The 17,163-nt window shown below is 34.4% G+C and overlaps 2 protein-coding genes across 3 annotated transcripts in view; one reads left to right on the forward strand and one right to left on the reverse strand.

Annotated features, from left to right (window-relative positions):
- Positions 1–1,933, reverse strand: part of LOC135136018 (nose resistant to fluoxetine protein 6-like) — a 37,685-nt gene extending 35,752 nt beyond the window's left edge. Inside the window, exon 1 of the mRNA XM_064065134.1 lies at positions 1,816–1,933. The gene's annotated coding sequence lies outside the window, so the exon portion shown is untranslated. The remainder of the gene's footprint in view (positions 1–1,815) is intronic.
- LOC135136019 (endoribonuclease CG2145-like) lies at positions 1,345–10,038 on the forward strand. 2 transcript variants are annotated; one of them, XM_064065135.1, is made up of 5 exons: positions 1,345–1,544; positions 8,620–9,034; positions 9,086–9,282; positions 9,330–9,562; positions 9,615–10,038. In XM_064065135.1, exons 1-5 carry the CDS (start codon positions 1,475–1,477, stop codon positions 9,846–9,848), a joined length of 1,149 nt encoding a protein of 382 aa, XP_063921205.1. In that variant the 5' UTR covers positions 1,345–1,474; the 3' UTR covers positions 9,849–10,038. The 2 variants fall into 2 exon arrangements, with proteins under 2 accessions (XP_063921205.1, XP_063921206.1); XM_064065136.1 differs by having other exon boundaries at positions 8,845–9,034.
- The last annotated feature ends 7,125 nt before the right edge of the window (positions 10,039–17,163 follow it).

The following is a 17,163-nucleotide window of genomic DNA, read 5'->3' on the forward strand; positions in this document are numbered from 1 at the left end:
GTTTAATTGTGTAATTATAAATTATCTCTTTCGATCAATTAACTGTAGTGTACAAGTAAGCCAGTTGTGTACATCAGTGTTCTTTATTTTTAGATGGACAATCCGAGTTTCAGGAAAGATGGTGACAAGAAAGGTGAAAAAGGAATAGAATTATCAGTATCAAGTACAAATGGGGGCACATCAGCTAGCGAAAATTTAGTGGTAACTTGTTCTCCAGAAGTATGTAGGACGGCAAGGCAGAGGTATCCAGCACCGGACTTGGCCGGCAGCCCTTGGCATTTACGAAAGACTATTTCCCTAATAACTTTAATAGTGCTCTTAATTATTTGGATTATTATATTCACTACGTTAAAGCAACTACAAATTTTGTGATCCAAGTAGTATTAGTTGTATACTTCATCGTGTATATTTTTAGTTTAATTAAGCGAAGAACAACAAAATCCATTACTTCCATATTGTTTTTAACTTTAAGCTGCAACTGTAAATATAGCATTGTTTTTAGATGTTGTCAATTATATTTGCGGATACCGTTACTACAATTTCGTTTTCTTATTCTATTTACATGCAAGTGAAAACTTTGATGACATAATAGAAACGAGTGGGAAATGTTTAATAACAAGAATGTTTCCTCGTTTCAAGGTAACCCAGTGCCGCTAACAGTCAGTAGGTAAAACCCAACATTACTTAATTCTAAAAAACGCATCTGCTTTTGTCGTATTGTGTTTACTATTCTATTTTAAAATTTATCGCGGACAAGTGTTTGTTATCAATTAAACGAGACAATTCGATGATCAGTTTGATTATTTCGACACAATGAACAGCAGCACGGAAGTCCTGACGAAAAGGAACGGCGAGGTAATGTATTTGTGTTCGATATCGAATTACTGGTGTAAAAAATATTTAAATGTGGTGAATTTTCGAAATTCTTGTTAAGTAATTACGATTTTTATATAGGTCGTGAACGGAAGTCCTCCCAATGGTGCTAGTGCTAGTGCCTCGTCGAAGAAACCAAAAACGCAACAAGTGCTGATCGGCTGGGACAAACAGAAATCGTTTACTTTTATTGGACTTTCTCTTTGCTTTGTAGTATGGGCCTGTGTATATTTTCCGCTGATCATTTCGTGAACGACTTTCACTTTCATGTATATTTTGTATGCTAAATGTAAATACACTAAACCAATGTTATCACATATAACATATAATAGAAATGTTTTAGTTAATTTGAGTGTAATATAAAATAAAGGAAATATAGATATTGAGTTAAAAAATCTATTATCAGTTTGTGAAACAATTACATATGTTGGTATTTTAATAACAGACCAGTATGATTGGTTGGACTATTGTTGGTTGTCTATAACTGTAACATGTGAACTGTAAAGCCCAACATTTTGTGAATTGATTTCAAGGCGACTATAGAATCAAATTTATGATCAATGTTGCACGTGCTTAGACAAAGAATACATCTATAAAAGATATGTCACTAACGTCTCAACGTACATCTTATTTAATAGTGATCGTCAGTGCAATCATCGCTAGTGTATATTGTAAGTTGTTATAACCTTCATTCACTAGTTTGCTCCTAGTTACCTCTCATTTCTTAATCAATAACATACATAATTTATGTTCAAACTTAATGCTCCTTCACCTAGGGTAAACAAAACATGGCCAAATCTAACATTCATTATTATCGATTTATGTCAACCATCTTTATCTCTTCACGTTTTGCCAATAATAATTGCACCTTATCTCACTTGACAAAAAATTTGCCAATACTTATTAAAAATACACATGATAACAAAAAGTGTGCTAACTTACGTGTCTTTGAACTTACGATATTGATATGGAACTTTGACCTTTTCAATATTTGACATTCTAAGTTTTTGCGGTAATTTTAAAATGGTGTCATGTTGTATGTATACAGAGATATGATAAAGAAATGCACAAAATTCATAAAAAGCGCAGCGTCTGTTTTTGAAAAAAATGCAAAAACACGTCAAACAGCTTTTACGTAAAATTTATAACAAGTTATGACGTCACCAACATTTTTTTTTAAATGAGACTATAATTTTGTTTGGATTATTTGGTAAAACTTATTTCTCTACACATGAAAATGTAGCTTGATCTAGGGGTTGCATAACAAAAAAAAATGCCAATCTAGGAAAACCCCGGTTTCGAGTCCAGGGACCACTCGCCCATTATGTCTACATACATGATTTCGATATAATTACCAAACATTTGGATTAACTTTTATCAGATATCGATATCTTAACAAATAAAAGACTGTCCCACTGAAAGCAAAATCTAGGACACCCGTAGGTGCACGATCGCTCCAACTTTGCAAATATTGTGTTAACCCAAACATCCCGGCAAAATTGAGACATGTACACAAAAAATTAAAACCCGCGAAAATGTTCAAATTTTGCCTTGAATTGTGATCGTCGGCAAAATGGAACCCTACGTTGTCTGTGCATGTTGTTTTGCTTTTGTGTTTTCCGGGTTGGGACCGTGAACGCATCCGTGGCACTAGACGGGATCTTGATCTCGTGTCCAGAGACGTCCTAAAACTCCATTTAGAACTTTCCAATTCGTGATGCTCCATCGGCAGCTCTCCCTTTGATCGAATCACCCACGTCCAATCCCAAAAAACTCTAGACCAAAAGAAACAAATCGTCCAGAACCTGGTACTAAAATGGTCGTCAATTTGTCATTTTACCCCCTTTCTGACTCAGAGAACACACTTTTGAGATCAGGTGATTTCCCAACCGATGTACTCAAACGTCTAATACCCCGAAACTGCAAACCACCGTCGTCAGTACTTTAGAGTCTCCCACTTAGACTACAGCCCAATATCTCGCCCGTGTTCTGAAAGAATATACCGGGAAAACCTCCTCACATTTTGTCCAACTGATCTCCGAAATCTCTCTTGACCCCGAAGAGAATTGTCAGTTTCGACGTAACATCTTTATTCACAAAAGTCCCTGTAGCCGAGTCCTTAACATTAATCCGTGAATTGCTTTTCAGTGACGGACAACCTCCACTTCTAGGCGATCTCGCGGAGTAATGCCTAACCTCCACATATTTTCCCTTCCGAGGCCAATTCTACATACAAATCTCTGGTACTCCCATGGGATCCCCTCTCTCACCAGTCGTCGCCACTATTTTCATGGAAGCTTTTGAAGACATCCATTGAATCCGCCCAACACAAACCCAAAGTCTGGTTCCGCTACGTGGACAACACATTTGTCATATGGCCTCATGGTCAAAACGCCCTTTCAGTCTTTCACGACCATCTCAACAGTCAACACCCCGACATTCAGTTTACCATGGAAGTGGAAACCAACAATTGTGTTCTTTTTCTTGATATTATGGTAACCAGGTTACCCGAAGGTCGACTTGGTCATTCAGTCTATCGAAAATTTACCCATACCGATCGATATCTTCACTGTCTGTGATTGACTCACGCATTCATTGAACCACCATCATTTGTCAACTGAGCACACTGCAAAAAGAATTAGAACATCTCCAAACATTTCTTCCACAAAATGGATACGACCACCACACTATCATACGTTGAGAAGTTGATGAGGCAAGGCACAAGATGCTCCAATACCTAAATCCCAAAATAATTATATTGTCGTGCTTGCGTTTTTAGTTAACATGGATATTTTTTCGGAAAAAATGAAATTTTAAAAACATTAAGCACGTCAAAAATGTGTAACTTTTCTATCCGAGAAAATCTAATTCATATTTGATTAATTCTAATATCAAGAACATAATTCATTTCATTTCGTTTATGACGTCTCAACGGTAAAATATCGACACCAAGTTTTCCATAAGTTTTGTTAAAAATGGTCACTGTGTCTAAATTCGCATAATTTACATAAGTTGTTTGCAGCAAATTCTTGGCTTTGAGAATATGTTGAAAAGTTAATGCGAAAGTTTCTAGAAAAATTACACTTTGTTACAGATTTGTTTCAGTTCTTTGAAATTGTCTCAATATCCTTCAAATTCCCTCAGATTTTCTAAGAATTTTTCAGATCTTTACTAATCGTTTCAGGTCCTCTCAAATTTTTCAAGATCGCTTTGGATCCTTTGAGATCCCTGCGAACTGTTCCAGATTCTTCCAGTTTTTCTAGGTTTTACTAGATTATCTCAAATTCTCTCAGATTTTTCTAGGTTTGCCTAAATTCGTCTCTGATTCTTTCTAATTCTTTCCGATCCTTAGTTTCATATTCCCTCAGATTTTCTTGGATTCCCTTACATTCTCCTAGATTCTTTCAGGTATTTTCAAATTCTTTCCGTTTTTTAAAAATTCCTCCTTTGGGATCCCTTTAGATTCTTTCGGATTATTCTGGATTCTTTCGAATTTTTTCCAGTTCTATTCACATCGTTTTAGAAACTTACAGATACTTTCAGATCCCTGCAGACTCTGCGAAGTTCTTTCAGATTTTTCTAGATTCTTCGAGATTCTCTCAGGTTCTCACAAATTCCTCCAGATTCTTTCAAATGCTTTCGGATTGTTTCAATTTATTTTTGATTCTCTCGTTCAGATTTTTTCGTTTTTTGTTTTATTCTTTCCGATGCTTCCGGATTGCTTCCAATTCTTTAAAAAAATTTAAGACTCTTTCAAAGACACCGTCAGAAATCGTCAAGAGTCTTTGAAATTTTTCAGTTCTATACAGATCGTTTTGGACCCTTTCAGATCAGTACCGATTCTTCCTGATTCTTCCAGATTCTTTCAGTTTTTTTTAGATTCTTCTAGATTTTTCGAGATTCTTCGAGATTCCCTCAGATACTTCCAGATTCTTTCAGGTGTCTTCAGATTCTTTCCTTTTTTAAAGATTCTTCTTTTTGGATTCCTTTGGATTCTTTCGGATTATTCCGGATGCTTTGGGATGCTGTCGGATTGTTTCACATTCTTTCGAATTTTTTCTAGTTCTATCCAGATCGTTTTAGAAACTTACAGATACTTTCAGATCCCTGCAGACTAAGTTCTTCCAGATTTTTCTAGATTCTTCGAAATTCTCTCAGGTTCGCACAGATTCTTTCCGAATTTCCCAGTTTCTCTCAGATTCCCTCAGATTCTTTCAGATTCTCTCATATTCCTTCAGATCCTTTTCAAATCTCCCAATTTTTCTCTGATTCCTTCGAATTTTTCCAGATTCTTTCAAAGACACCGTCAGGAATCCTCAAGATTCTTTCAAATTTTTCAGTTCTATACACATCGTTTCAGACCCTTTCAGATCAGTACCGATTCTTCCTGATTCTTCCAGTTTTTTTTTAGATTCTTCGAGATTCCCTCAAAATCTTCCAGATTCGTTCAGGTGTTTTCGGATTCTTTCCTTCTTTTAAAAATTCTTCCTGTCGGATTCCTTTGGATTCTTTTGGATGCTGTCGGATTGTTTCACATTCTTTCAATTTTTTTTCAGTTCTATTCAGATCGTTTTAGAAACTTACAGATACTTTCAGATCCCTGCAGACTCTACTAAGTTCTTTCAAATTTTTCTAGATTCTTCGATATTCTCTCAGGTTCTCATAGATTCTTTCCGAATTTCACAATTTCTTTCAAATTCTTTCAGATTCTCTCATATTCCTTCAGATTCTCCCAAGTTCTCTCAGATTCCTTCAAATTTTTCCAGATTCTTTTATTTTCTTTCTGATTCTCTCTTTCAGATTTTTTAGAAATTTTTCAGGTTCTTTCAAAGACACCGTCAGGAATCCTCACGATTCTTTCAAATTTTTGAGTTCTATTCAGGTCGTTTTAAAATCGTGCAGATACTTTTAGATCCCTGCAGACTTTTCCAAATTCTTCCAGATTTTTCTTGATTTTTCAAGACTCTCTCAGATTCCCACAAATTCCTCCAGATTCTTTCAAATGCTTTCAGATTCTTTCAATTTATTTTTTATTCTCTTGTTCAGATTTTTTCGTTTTTTTTTTTATTCTTTCCGATGCTTCCAGATTGTTTCCAATTCTTTAAAAAAATTTAAGATTCCTTCAAAGACACCGTCAGAAATCCTCAAGATCCCTTCAAATTTTTCAATTCTAAACAAATCGTTTCAGACTCTTTCAGATCCCTGCAGATTCTTCCAAATTCTTCCAGATTCTTCCCGTTTTTTTTATTCTTCTAGATTTTTCGAGATTCTTCGAGATTCCCTGAGATCGCTCCAGGGAATGTGAGATAATCTCGAAAAATCTAGCAAAATCTAAAAGAATCTAGAAAAATCTGGAAGAGTCTGCAGACATCTGAAAAAATTTCAAAGGATCTGAAACAATGTGAACAGAACTGAAAACAGATTTTTTCGATACTGTCAGATTCTCTCAGAATTTATCACCTCTCATATCGTTTCAGATTCTTCTGGTTTTTTCTAGATTCTTCTGAATTCTTCGAAACAGCTACCACAACAATAATTTTTCACGTTTATTTTTAAAATATTAGAAAAAAAACTTTTTGTTGACCAGACATGTATCAGTCAAAAATAATAAAAATAATAATACGGCGTAAATTTATAGCTGAGGCATTGCCTCACCTGCCTCAAGCCGCCCGTGATTGAAATCCATAAATGGCATAATCTCAACCGAGCCAATGGTTATTATCTGTCAAATGTTTGGAAGCCCAAACTGGATGCAATTACTCGTTTATCTCCCCCCACTCTGTCTGGGGCCGTCCAATCAGCTTCAGCCACGACGGTCTCCCCCACCACGTCTCTATAAAAAGGTCACAACCACATTCTTTACTGCCAGAAGATTTTTGCCTCTGGTATGATTGACATACTGAGTTACCGTGCTCTTTTACCTTCTTCCTAATTTTTCAACCCTGCTCCTGAAGATGTCGCTTACGAAAGTGTGCGACACTTTGAGCCCAAAAATTCAATTGAGACAGTCCCAACTCGGCAAACGATCATATATGAAAAAATCTAAGCCGCTTCGTTTAGACCAATCCTACTATAATTTTGGGTTGAACTAGAATATTTAAGCCGATTCATTTAAACCTTCGTCTAAAGTTTATAACAGTATGTTTTAAACCGCTGAAACGTGTTTAAGCTGCTTACTTTTCTCAATATAAACGGGTTAAATATAAATATTTGAGTACCACAAATTTAAAGGCACAAAAAAAAAGGAAATCGTCATCAAAAGAACTAGATGTAAATACATAAGTCATTGCGATGGTTTGGCGATCGAAAAATCAGTGAATATGCAGCAAATTCTCGTCTTCTTCGCTGATTTTACTGTATAACACATTTCTCTGCCTAAAAAACCTGCCGCATATTAACTGCGCCTTTCACGCGGACACGGGTCTCCCTTTAGATCATATAATAAATAGTTACCAATACTCATTTTGGAAGCTGTAACAAGATATGGAGTGTTTGACATCAAGGGGACTAGACTTGTGTAATCACCACATCTCCACCTTTATTATACGTATATCTCATGGTACAACAAGACATGATATAAAATTGCGCCAACTTTAAATTCTGGCTTGTTCTATCCACCGCAGTGGCATATCATGTCCTCTTTTCTAAGTTATTCTCGGTCTCAGCAAATTTTTCTAAGTCCGGATTTCTTCCTAAAATAGTGGAAAAATCACGAAGCACACAGACACCGTGGCCCATGGTACCTCGAAAGTTGAATGAAATTCGCTTTCTGCGCTACTACTTTTACAGGGATTTTTGCCCATTTAATTTATCCCCGCGAGGATAATAAAAAGGTTGAATGTATAGTTTTCCTGGGATGTGATTTTAGTTCTTATTTCACTGATTTATAAGGTTTAGTTTGGTTTGAGTAGGATTTCGTCTCTGACGGATTTACGAGAGTTCGGTGTCGTAATTTTTTCGGTTTTTTCAATTTCCTGCTACTGTTGCAGTTTGGGTACGAATGCTATTGAAAGTAATTGCGATTGGCAATTTTTATGGTGTACGGTTCTACGCATATTGTTTGCAATGTCTGATAAGCGCAATGATATTTGCAATTTGCGAAAATGCGAATTTTGTTCTTACGTTTGGGGATTAATAGTCGATTTTGATTGTCTCTTTGAAGGGTACTATATGCAGATTTGGACACGCGTGTTACGTAATTAAGATTTGCAAATTTGCATGCGTTTACTTTAACTTTATCAGTGTATAATCATAATGATATTATGTTAATTATAATGTTGATGTATGCATGGACTACAAACTAACTTCCCAATTGACATTATTGCATTAATAGTGCGTTTTTAAATTTTTTTATGTATACGTACCTTTTCCCAGTATACATATTATTCACCGGGGTAGGGAAAAGGAGAATTGGATGTCATTAATAACAAATAGTAATTATGCAGTGCGGGTTCTGCTCACTTTTTGGCAGGAAAATTTGAATTTCGACTCACCGGCCAAGGTCAACTCTCATCGGCTACGGCGCATTAATTCAAATTTTCCCACTAAAAAGTGTCCCAAAACCCGCATCATGTATCCAGTTTTAAAGCTGAATGTTGCCTAAAAGCCACTAACCAAACCAAAATTGTATTAACAACTCGCCTTAAACAGGTTAACCTGTCGTGCAAACCAACTAATAAAACATTGTGGATGCTTTTCGCAGTATATTTTATCAATCAAACTGAAATTTTATTAAAATGTGTATAGGTAGAGATGTTTCCTACATGAAACAGTCCGATATTCAAAATAACTGGTCGAATTTGCAAACTTGGGGTTCTAGTCAAAAAAACTCTACTACTCCTTGGCCATCTTTACATAGTGGATATACACATACCGGCTATGTAAACAATCCAACGTGGGTTAGACCCACTACGGGACAACACGTTATGACTTCTTGGCAAAGGCAGGGACCAAATCGTAATTTTAATGCAGGGTCATATGGAAGTAATCACCAGCCGAACACTAGACCTAATTTACCTTCAAGTGATGTGACGGACGATGATCTTAAACAATTTTCCGAAAATTTACTAGACAAGGATGTCAATAATGCTGCAAAATATGTGACAATCAATCTACAAAGCAAAACAACCTCAAGATCTGATCGGGACGAAGCTCCTTTACCGTGAGTTTAAGAAATAAAAAAAATACATCTGGACTAGTTTTATTTTTTTAGTTTGTTGTCTATTGATAAAGAAGCTTTTAGTATTGCTTCTATTGAGAAAATGTTACAGCTTCACAACAATTATATTGTCGAAAGTAATGTTAACGAACACTACACAGCTCAAGAGAAACAAGAAGAAAATAATCTTTTAGACGTAATCACCAATACACCCGTAATGCAATACACCAGGAATTTTTTAATAGATAAAGGTAAATTCGTGATATTTTCAACTTTCCATGAAACAATTTTTTTTTAGGCAAAATTGGTCGTGACCCAAAAGAATTTAAAGATGTCTTACGTGAAATTTGGTTTAATATGTACGCAAGAGGAGGTGGTAGAATTGGTTCCAGTGGTTTTGAACATATTTTCCTTGCCGAATTAAAGAATCATCAAGTTTCTGGGTTGCATAACTGGCTATATTTTGAGGCAGAGGAAAAAAACAACCAAGCTAATTATCTCGGCTATATGAAGAAAGTCGATCTTGGAGACGTAATTAAGTAAGTAAATGTTATTGTACATTATGTTTTTAAGTAATTTTCAGAAAGGAGCTATATTAAAATTTCACTTCACGTTTCGTGGAGTCGATAAACCTGTGGGGTCTATGTTTATAGGAACTAGCCCAGAGTTTGAAATGGCTCTGTATACTACCTGTTTTTTGTTAAGAGCAGATAAAATTTGCCCCTTGTCTCTCAATGGGCATAGATTTATTATACGAGCATTCACTTATCGATACCGAGGAAAGAAGTTGATTGGAAGCGCTTTTCCCGAAATCTAACCAATTTTCAGGTTTTTAAATACGCAGATCAGATCTTTAACTTCCAGATCTCATCACTTGTTTTTATAAAGTTACGTTGTTGTTGTTGTGTGTTAATTTTAAAGTAAATAGTGTTCGCGTATTACTTAATTTTTTACCATTGAGTTGTAACTGAATGTTTTAAATTTATTATACTTATTGTTGTATTTTATTCATCAACCTTTTGATTTTCCACCTCATCTAAACTTTGGGATTGTTTGAGCACAGTTACCTATGTATTTTATAAGAATAATATTTTTACGTTTTTCGGTAATTAAAATCGGAGCCTGTAAAACTCGACAAGTTATTTCTTGGTAATACTAATTTACAAGACTAACTACGTATACAGCAATAATATAGAGAATAATTCAAACGTAACCTAATTCGTACTCATTGACTGGACTTCAACTGGCCGTTCCTGGCGGTCGGTGGTCCTTATTTAAATTGCCACCGCTCTTTTCTAGATACTTCGCGATCGAGGTTGTTCTGGAGTGCCCATCGCGACTTCCGCCTCCAGGTCTTTTTTTTGTCGAGCGCCGCCATCGGTGATGAGTTATCACCGCTCATTACCGTACATACTAAAAAACTCATAGGCGTCGGACTGAGACGGTATATGAGTGTATTTCGTAGTATCATGTAGTAAACAATAACATATTTAGAAACAACACAAAATTTAATGACTTTACTATTGACTCAACATACTAAAACAAGTTGGGCTACTAAAATTTCCGAAAAATGGGTGAATCATTTTTTGACGACAGCAGTAAATAATTCAAAAAATAAAATTATGTTAACAAAAACAAATGAGATTGTACCTAAGAAAATATCTTTAGTAAATATTTGATTAGTAATTTTTTGAGGTGACGTTATCAACAATACATACTTGATATTCCATAATTACTAGATGAAGCTGGGTATTTTTTTAATACGTCAAAGGAGTCCATTGTGTAAGATTTACAAGCTGTAAGGCAGTAAATCGTTAATCAAAATTTATTCGTTTTTCCTAAAAAACTGACGACGTTATCTCAAAATTTTGCCGAGGATCGACACCATTCATCTGAAATATGCAAAATATTATGCTGTACACTAGTAGTTTATCAATGCACTCATAGTTTTTAGAATTACCTATAAAGGGTAACTCAAAAAAATTAATGAATGGTGATTTGTGGAAAGTGCAAAACCGATTGCTTTGAAATCTTGTAAATATTTTAAAGTTATCGTAATCATGGTAAATCGTTAAGCAAAATGTATTCGTTTAGCCCCTTCCAACAAATTTCAATCTCAAAATTTTACCGAATAAATCCTATCCAAAATGTGCAAAATATGATGAGTCTATACTTGTGATTTATCACTGCATTAAAAGTTTTTAAATTTCTTATACAGCGTGCCTCATAAAAATTAATGAATGAGCCAATTTATTTTATTGATTAAATCGGGAACAGTTCACTCCGTTTTCCCGACAATTGACGTAGACCCCTAGAATACGAATTCCGTCGTTTGCGTGAATTTTTGAATGTATATTAAGAATATCGTGTATCTAACCAAAATTTGTCTGATAAAAATCGATAACGCCATGTTACAGTGTTGCCGAATTAATGTAAAATATGCACAATGTTAATTCTAGAAATTACAGAAATTCCAAAATTCTGACCGAATTTGTGGAAAAATTCCAAATGTCATGAAAGTCCCAAATTTCTAACCGTTTCAAAGGTTTTAAAGCTTTCAAGGATGCCAAAAACGCCAAGGACTACAAGAATTTCAGAAACTCAAAAGATTTTAAAAAGTTAGGAAGCCGGCAATTTAAAAATTCTAAAGGGGTTTCAGGTATTTCAAAAATTTCGAAGATTTCACAGGTTCCAAATATTTAAAAATTGGAAGGATGATAAAAATCCCAAAGATCTAAAAATATTTAAAATTCTACTGATACTAAAGTATCTAAAAATAAAGAAAATCTGAAAGCTCTAAAGATTATAGAAATTCTAGTGATTGTAGATTCTAGAGATTCTAAAAATTCCAGTTTCCAGTATTTGTAAGATTCAAAAAGTATAAAAGCTTTCACGGATTACATACACTAGAAATTGCGAAAGTAATGAGTTTATGACACTTAAGAACAAATAAACTAAAGTTCTAATGTTTTAAACATAAAAACGATCCAATAAAATCTTAAAAAATTTAAAGAACCTGGACGTAATAATGATCCTAGCAATTGCAGAAATTTTAGACTTTATAAAACTCCTAGTAATTCCCAAAGTGTTCAAAATTTCCATAGATTGAAAAGACTCTAAAGAGTTTAAAGACTAAAGCTTTTAAAGGCTCCAAAGGGTCAAAAGCTAAAATTCTGTTTCGAATACTTGAAAGATTCTAAAGGTTCTAGAGAAATTCCAAAAAACCAAAGATTCTAAAACTTGTAAAAATTGCGTGAACTCTTAAAATGCCAAAGATTTTAAATATTCCAAAGACTTTAAAGAAAACAAAAATCTTAAAGACCTAAAAATCGTAAAGATCGGAAAAATGCTTTCTTTAATTTTTATAAATCCTAAAAGCACTGAAGGCCTTGAACACCCTAATTATTATCTTATAAGTCTTGGAGACTGTAAATATTCCAAAGACTACAGAAATTCCAAAAATTTAGACTGTTGAGATCTAAATACAAATTTTAGAAAATTTGAAAAAATTTAGAAAGTGTGGGAAAATGTGGTAGAACTAGAAATCTTGAAAATATTGGAAAAGGCTGAATTTCAAAATTCTGGTATAACTGGAGCCTGATAATTTTAGAAATTTTGGAAAATGTGGAAATTCTGGTCATTTTGTCCAAATTACGAAAATTCCCAAAAATTAAAAGAAAATAAAAAAAATTAATCTCAAAATTTCAAAAGTTTACAAAATTTTAAGATTGTAGATATTCTAAAAATTCCAAAGCTTCCAAATGTTTGAAATATGTATTTAAAAGATTTCAAACTTTTAAAAAATTCTAAAGATTTGACACATTCTAAAAATCTTAAACTTTTTATACACTAGAATTTGCGAATTGTAAAGACACCAAAGTAGCTAAATAAACTAAAGTTTTAGGTTCTAAATAGAAGAAACATCCAACAAAATCCTAAAAATCGTAAAGGTTTTGGAAGTATTACTGTTCCTAGAAATTATAAAAATTCTAAACTTTATAAAATTTCTAGTAATTCTGAAATATCCAAATTTCCAAAGATTGTGAAGACTCAAAGGATTTTAAAATTATGTTCCAAATATTTCAAAGATTCTATAATTTGTGAAAAACGCATGAACTTTTAACCTGACAAAAATTTTAAAGATTCCAAAGACTCTAAACAAAACAAAAATCATAAAAATCAAAAAATCGTAAAAATCTGAAGAATGCTTCCTTTAATTTTATAAATCCTAAATTATTAGGAGTCCTGAACACCCTAATTATTATCTTATTCTTATACATCTCAGAGATTCCAGAGATTCCAAAAATTTCAAAGATTTAAAGACTCTTGGAGGTCTATTAATTTTAGAAAATCTGCAAATATCTAGAAAGTGTGAAAAATTTGGAAGACCTATAAATCTTGAAAACGCAGGAAAATGTTGAATTCTGGTATAGCCGAAGACTGATATTTTTATAAAATTTAGAAAATCTGGAACTTCTGGAAATTTCCAAAGTTTACTCAATTCTAGAAATTCTAAACATTTTATTGAATTTGTGAAAATATTCCAAATACGTACTGTGAAAGTTCAAAGTCTTCTCTAAATTTCAAAGATTTCGAGAATTCCAAGGGTGCCAAAACTCTAAGAAGTCTATTAATACTAAATTGATATATGTGCCCTTGCTCAAATGTTTATGACGTTATCAAAAAAAAAAATTGATAATAATTTTTCGAAGCTGTATTTGTTCGACTGTACTTTAGGGGCTAGGGAAGTTGTGTCGAAATAATTTTCAACCAATTTTTTTTTTATTTTTTATATGATCTCCACTTTCGCGAGAGAAGGGTTAAAAAATAAATTTTAGTCAATGATCCAAGGGTAGTGTCTTAAAATTTTGAAAAGAGTGTCCTTTCTGTAAAATTAAACTTTGACCAATCTTTTTTATGAGAACCCGTATGTGCAAGGTCAAAAGCATGGATACATTATTAAACTTTTGACGAGAATAAATCAACAAATTTGGTTAAAGTTACACCATCTACATATTTAATTACACAGTTATAGCTTCCCCAGTTCTAATTCGGTTTTATGATAGTACCCCATTGTGTAATAGTTAACTTCCTTAACAATAGATAACTACTGCCGGTGATGGAAAAGTCATAAATCTTGGGATTTAACCATGGCGTTATTTACCATTATACCGTTAATCACCGACAGTAGTAATTTATTGTTACGAAAGTTAACTTTTAGACATCATAAAACCGAATTAGAACTGGAGAAACTATACACTGTGTGTACAAGCGTCCCAGTTAAAATTTCACGGTCTTATATCGTGAGAACGGATAGATATTGAGATTCTGTAAGCGCCATTGTTTTTAAGCTTAAAGGGAGATCCTTAATTTAGTATATTGTAAAAATGACACATATGAGTTGGGTTTATCATTAAAATGCGATTAGAATCATATAAGAACACTTAGTTTCAGTTGATAAAAAATATAAAATATAGACATAAAAAAAGAAAGTTTTATACATGATTTTGTAATCAACAAGATCTCTTTCCGAACCAGTTATTTTAGCGTATGTTCGCACTGTCGTAGTTTATAATTTTTATTTTTTTAACATCTGAAAATGAAATAAATATGTATAACACTTACGTAAGTCAGTCTTGCTTAACCACTTTTTTCGACGACATCATTAATCGAACATACAAAGTATTACAATAAATGCACTTAATTAGATCTACCAAAAATGAAGTAAAACTTAAAAAATAGCCGGTTCAGCGTTTCAAGGGCGCCGGTCTTAATTTTTCCAGTGCTGGCTCAACAGGCCCACCCGCCCCTGCTTTATATAATAATGTAATTTTATTAATGTAACCAAAGTCACACGTTGTATATTGGTTAAAAATACGACATAAAACATGTTTAAATAATAATTATGTTGGCGAGTTTTCTCTAAAAAAAATTGACCTTGTGTTTGATATACTTAATTAAATTGCGACAATACGTACTAAACTCACTAGTATTAATGTGTGTACCTTGTGATAACCCAAACTTCCCGCCTTAAAATTTGACCTTGAAACAGTTTGAAAGGCCCGCGAAAAATTCAAAAATTCAAAGTTTGGCCTTGGCTGTGATCGTCTAACTAATGAGAACCTACGTTGTGTGTGTTTTTTTTTTTTGTGGTTTTGAAAAGTGGCGGGAAGACGTTCTTTCATACAAGTGCATACACTGTCGAGAGCGCAAGAAATAATAGACAAAATTAGGAGCCTTCCTAAGGAGGAAAAAGAAACGAAGAACGACAGACGCTCGATTTGCCCTTCTGGCGAGTCCGCAGGGCCAAGGCATCATCGGTCTTCATTCCCCAAAACCCCCTGGGGTTTTATTCACCGACATATTACATGTCAGACACCTTAAGATATGTGAAAGAAAAACACTCGCGAATTGACAGACATACACATATGAAAACCGAACGAACACAAGACCTACACATATGTAAATTGGATGGCAGAACCCGAATCATTATGAGAGTGTGGCGATCGAACAAAATATAGAGCAAAATATATCAATTTCATTTACGAGCACAGCAAAATACCCAGAGGGGGCGTTGTAGCGCAAGTGGAGGTTGGGACTCCTGATCGTCACTGTTCTCCCTCACGACGGTGATTCTATCTACACCAAAGCCTGCTCACACGCACATCTCCATTACGAACGTGCCCTGCGAAACGAGGCGGTTACGATCGCAGATCCGTAGTGGGGTCCCGGCTATCACGAAACCGGCAGCGTTAAAAACCCGCGACCGCCCCCTGAAGCTATACAAAACCCGCGGACTTGTGCAGGTGACGCGATTAATCCCGTCAGTTTGAGAAGAAGTCGCGCGCCCCACGTACACTACGAGTTATGTGTTATTTACCTTCAATTTCATTTAAATGTTCAAACTCTATGACTCTAACATTAAATGACAACCGAACAAGCGTTAAAGTTTCAACAAAGAGCAATCCACAACATTTAAATTCGCCACACACTCTTACGAAAATTCAACAACAAATGATTCTTAATTGAGATTAAATTTGGACATCCGATAATTTATATGAGAGAAACATTCATCAACAAAATATTTACATGAGCAAAACTTAGCAAAGATTTAAAAAAAACAAGATCTGGTGTGAAATAAGCTTGTACAAATTAAATATCATGTTAGGTCAGAACTGCAGAGCATGGAAATTTACGTTCAATTCAAATTATACAGCAAAGAAAATTACTGAAGCTAAAATTATGAGACAAAGACAAATTGCATGAGGTGAAAGATTGTAAAGTTAACAGATTTACATGTGATTAATATTAATTCGTGTCCAGTCAAGTTATTGGTTAAAATTCAAAACGTGAAACTATTTTGCTGCATTGTGGGCCATTATTACACACACATTTCCCCAAACAAAACACATAAACAAACATGGCAGACAATCTGCAGATCCAAAATGGCGTTGGACGAATTCGTCATTCCAAATAATAGGCGTCGAAAATATGCGATGCAAAAATACGATGAATCCTGTGACGTTGTATAAACGATGTGCTAAATAAAAGGCATAAAGGCACGTCCCCCCATGACCCACAATGTTGTTAATTTTGTTCAATAGATTCAGTTAAAACATGTGCTCGATTAAAAGAAACAAATGGACGCTTCAAAATGGCCGCTGCCTGAACAAAGAACGGTGAAAATAACAACTCGTTTGCCGCCATCCAAAATACAGATTTCACAAATATAGCTAAATAAAGCATGGCCCGAACTAGAAATCACTTCCTGTAAAGCCCTACTGCGATGGATTTTAAATGAAAGATAAAAAAAACGAGATTAGTGGAAAAACAAGCGCACGCGTCGCTGCGTCACGAGGTCAGAAGTATCGTCGGGACTTGAAACTCGCGGCGAAACAGGTGTTCAAAACATACCTCTCCAAAGATGCGAATATTTCGACACGGCTTACCGCCAACAGGAACACAAAAACCTCGTCGTAAGAACGATGAGAAATCAGGAACACCCAATGGCTCAACGGGGGCTGCTAAGTTTTCCAATGGAACTGGATCAACACTGGAAAAACAAAACACAACAGCAAAAGGCACAGAATAATTCACAATTAAAAATACAACCTGTTGCTCGAAGCGCTCGA

The sequence above is a fragment of the Zophobas morio genome, unplaced genomic scaffold (genome assembly GCF_036711695.1).
Source record: "Zophobas morio isolate AGI-343-1 ecotype UQ-CSIRO unplaced genomic scaffold, CSIRO_AGI_Zmor_V1 ptg000026l, whole genome shotgun sequence".
NCBI classification, from domain to species: domain Eukaryota; kingdom Metazoa; phylum Arthropoda; class Insecta; order Coleoptera; family Tenebrionidae; genus Zophobas; species Zophobas morio.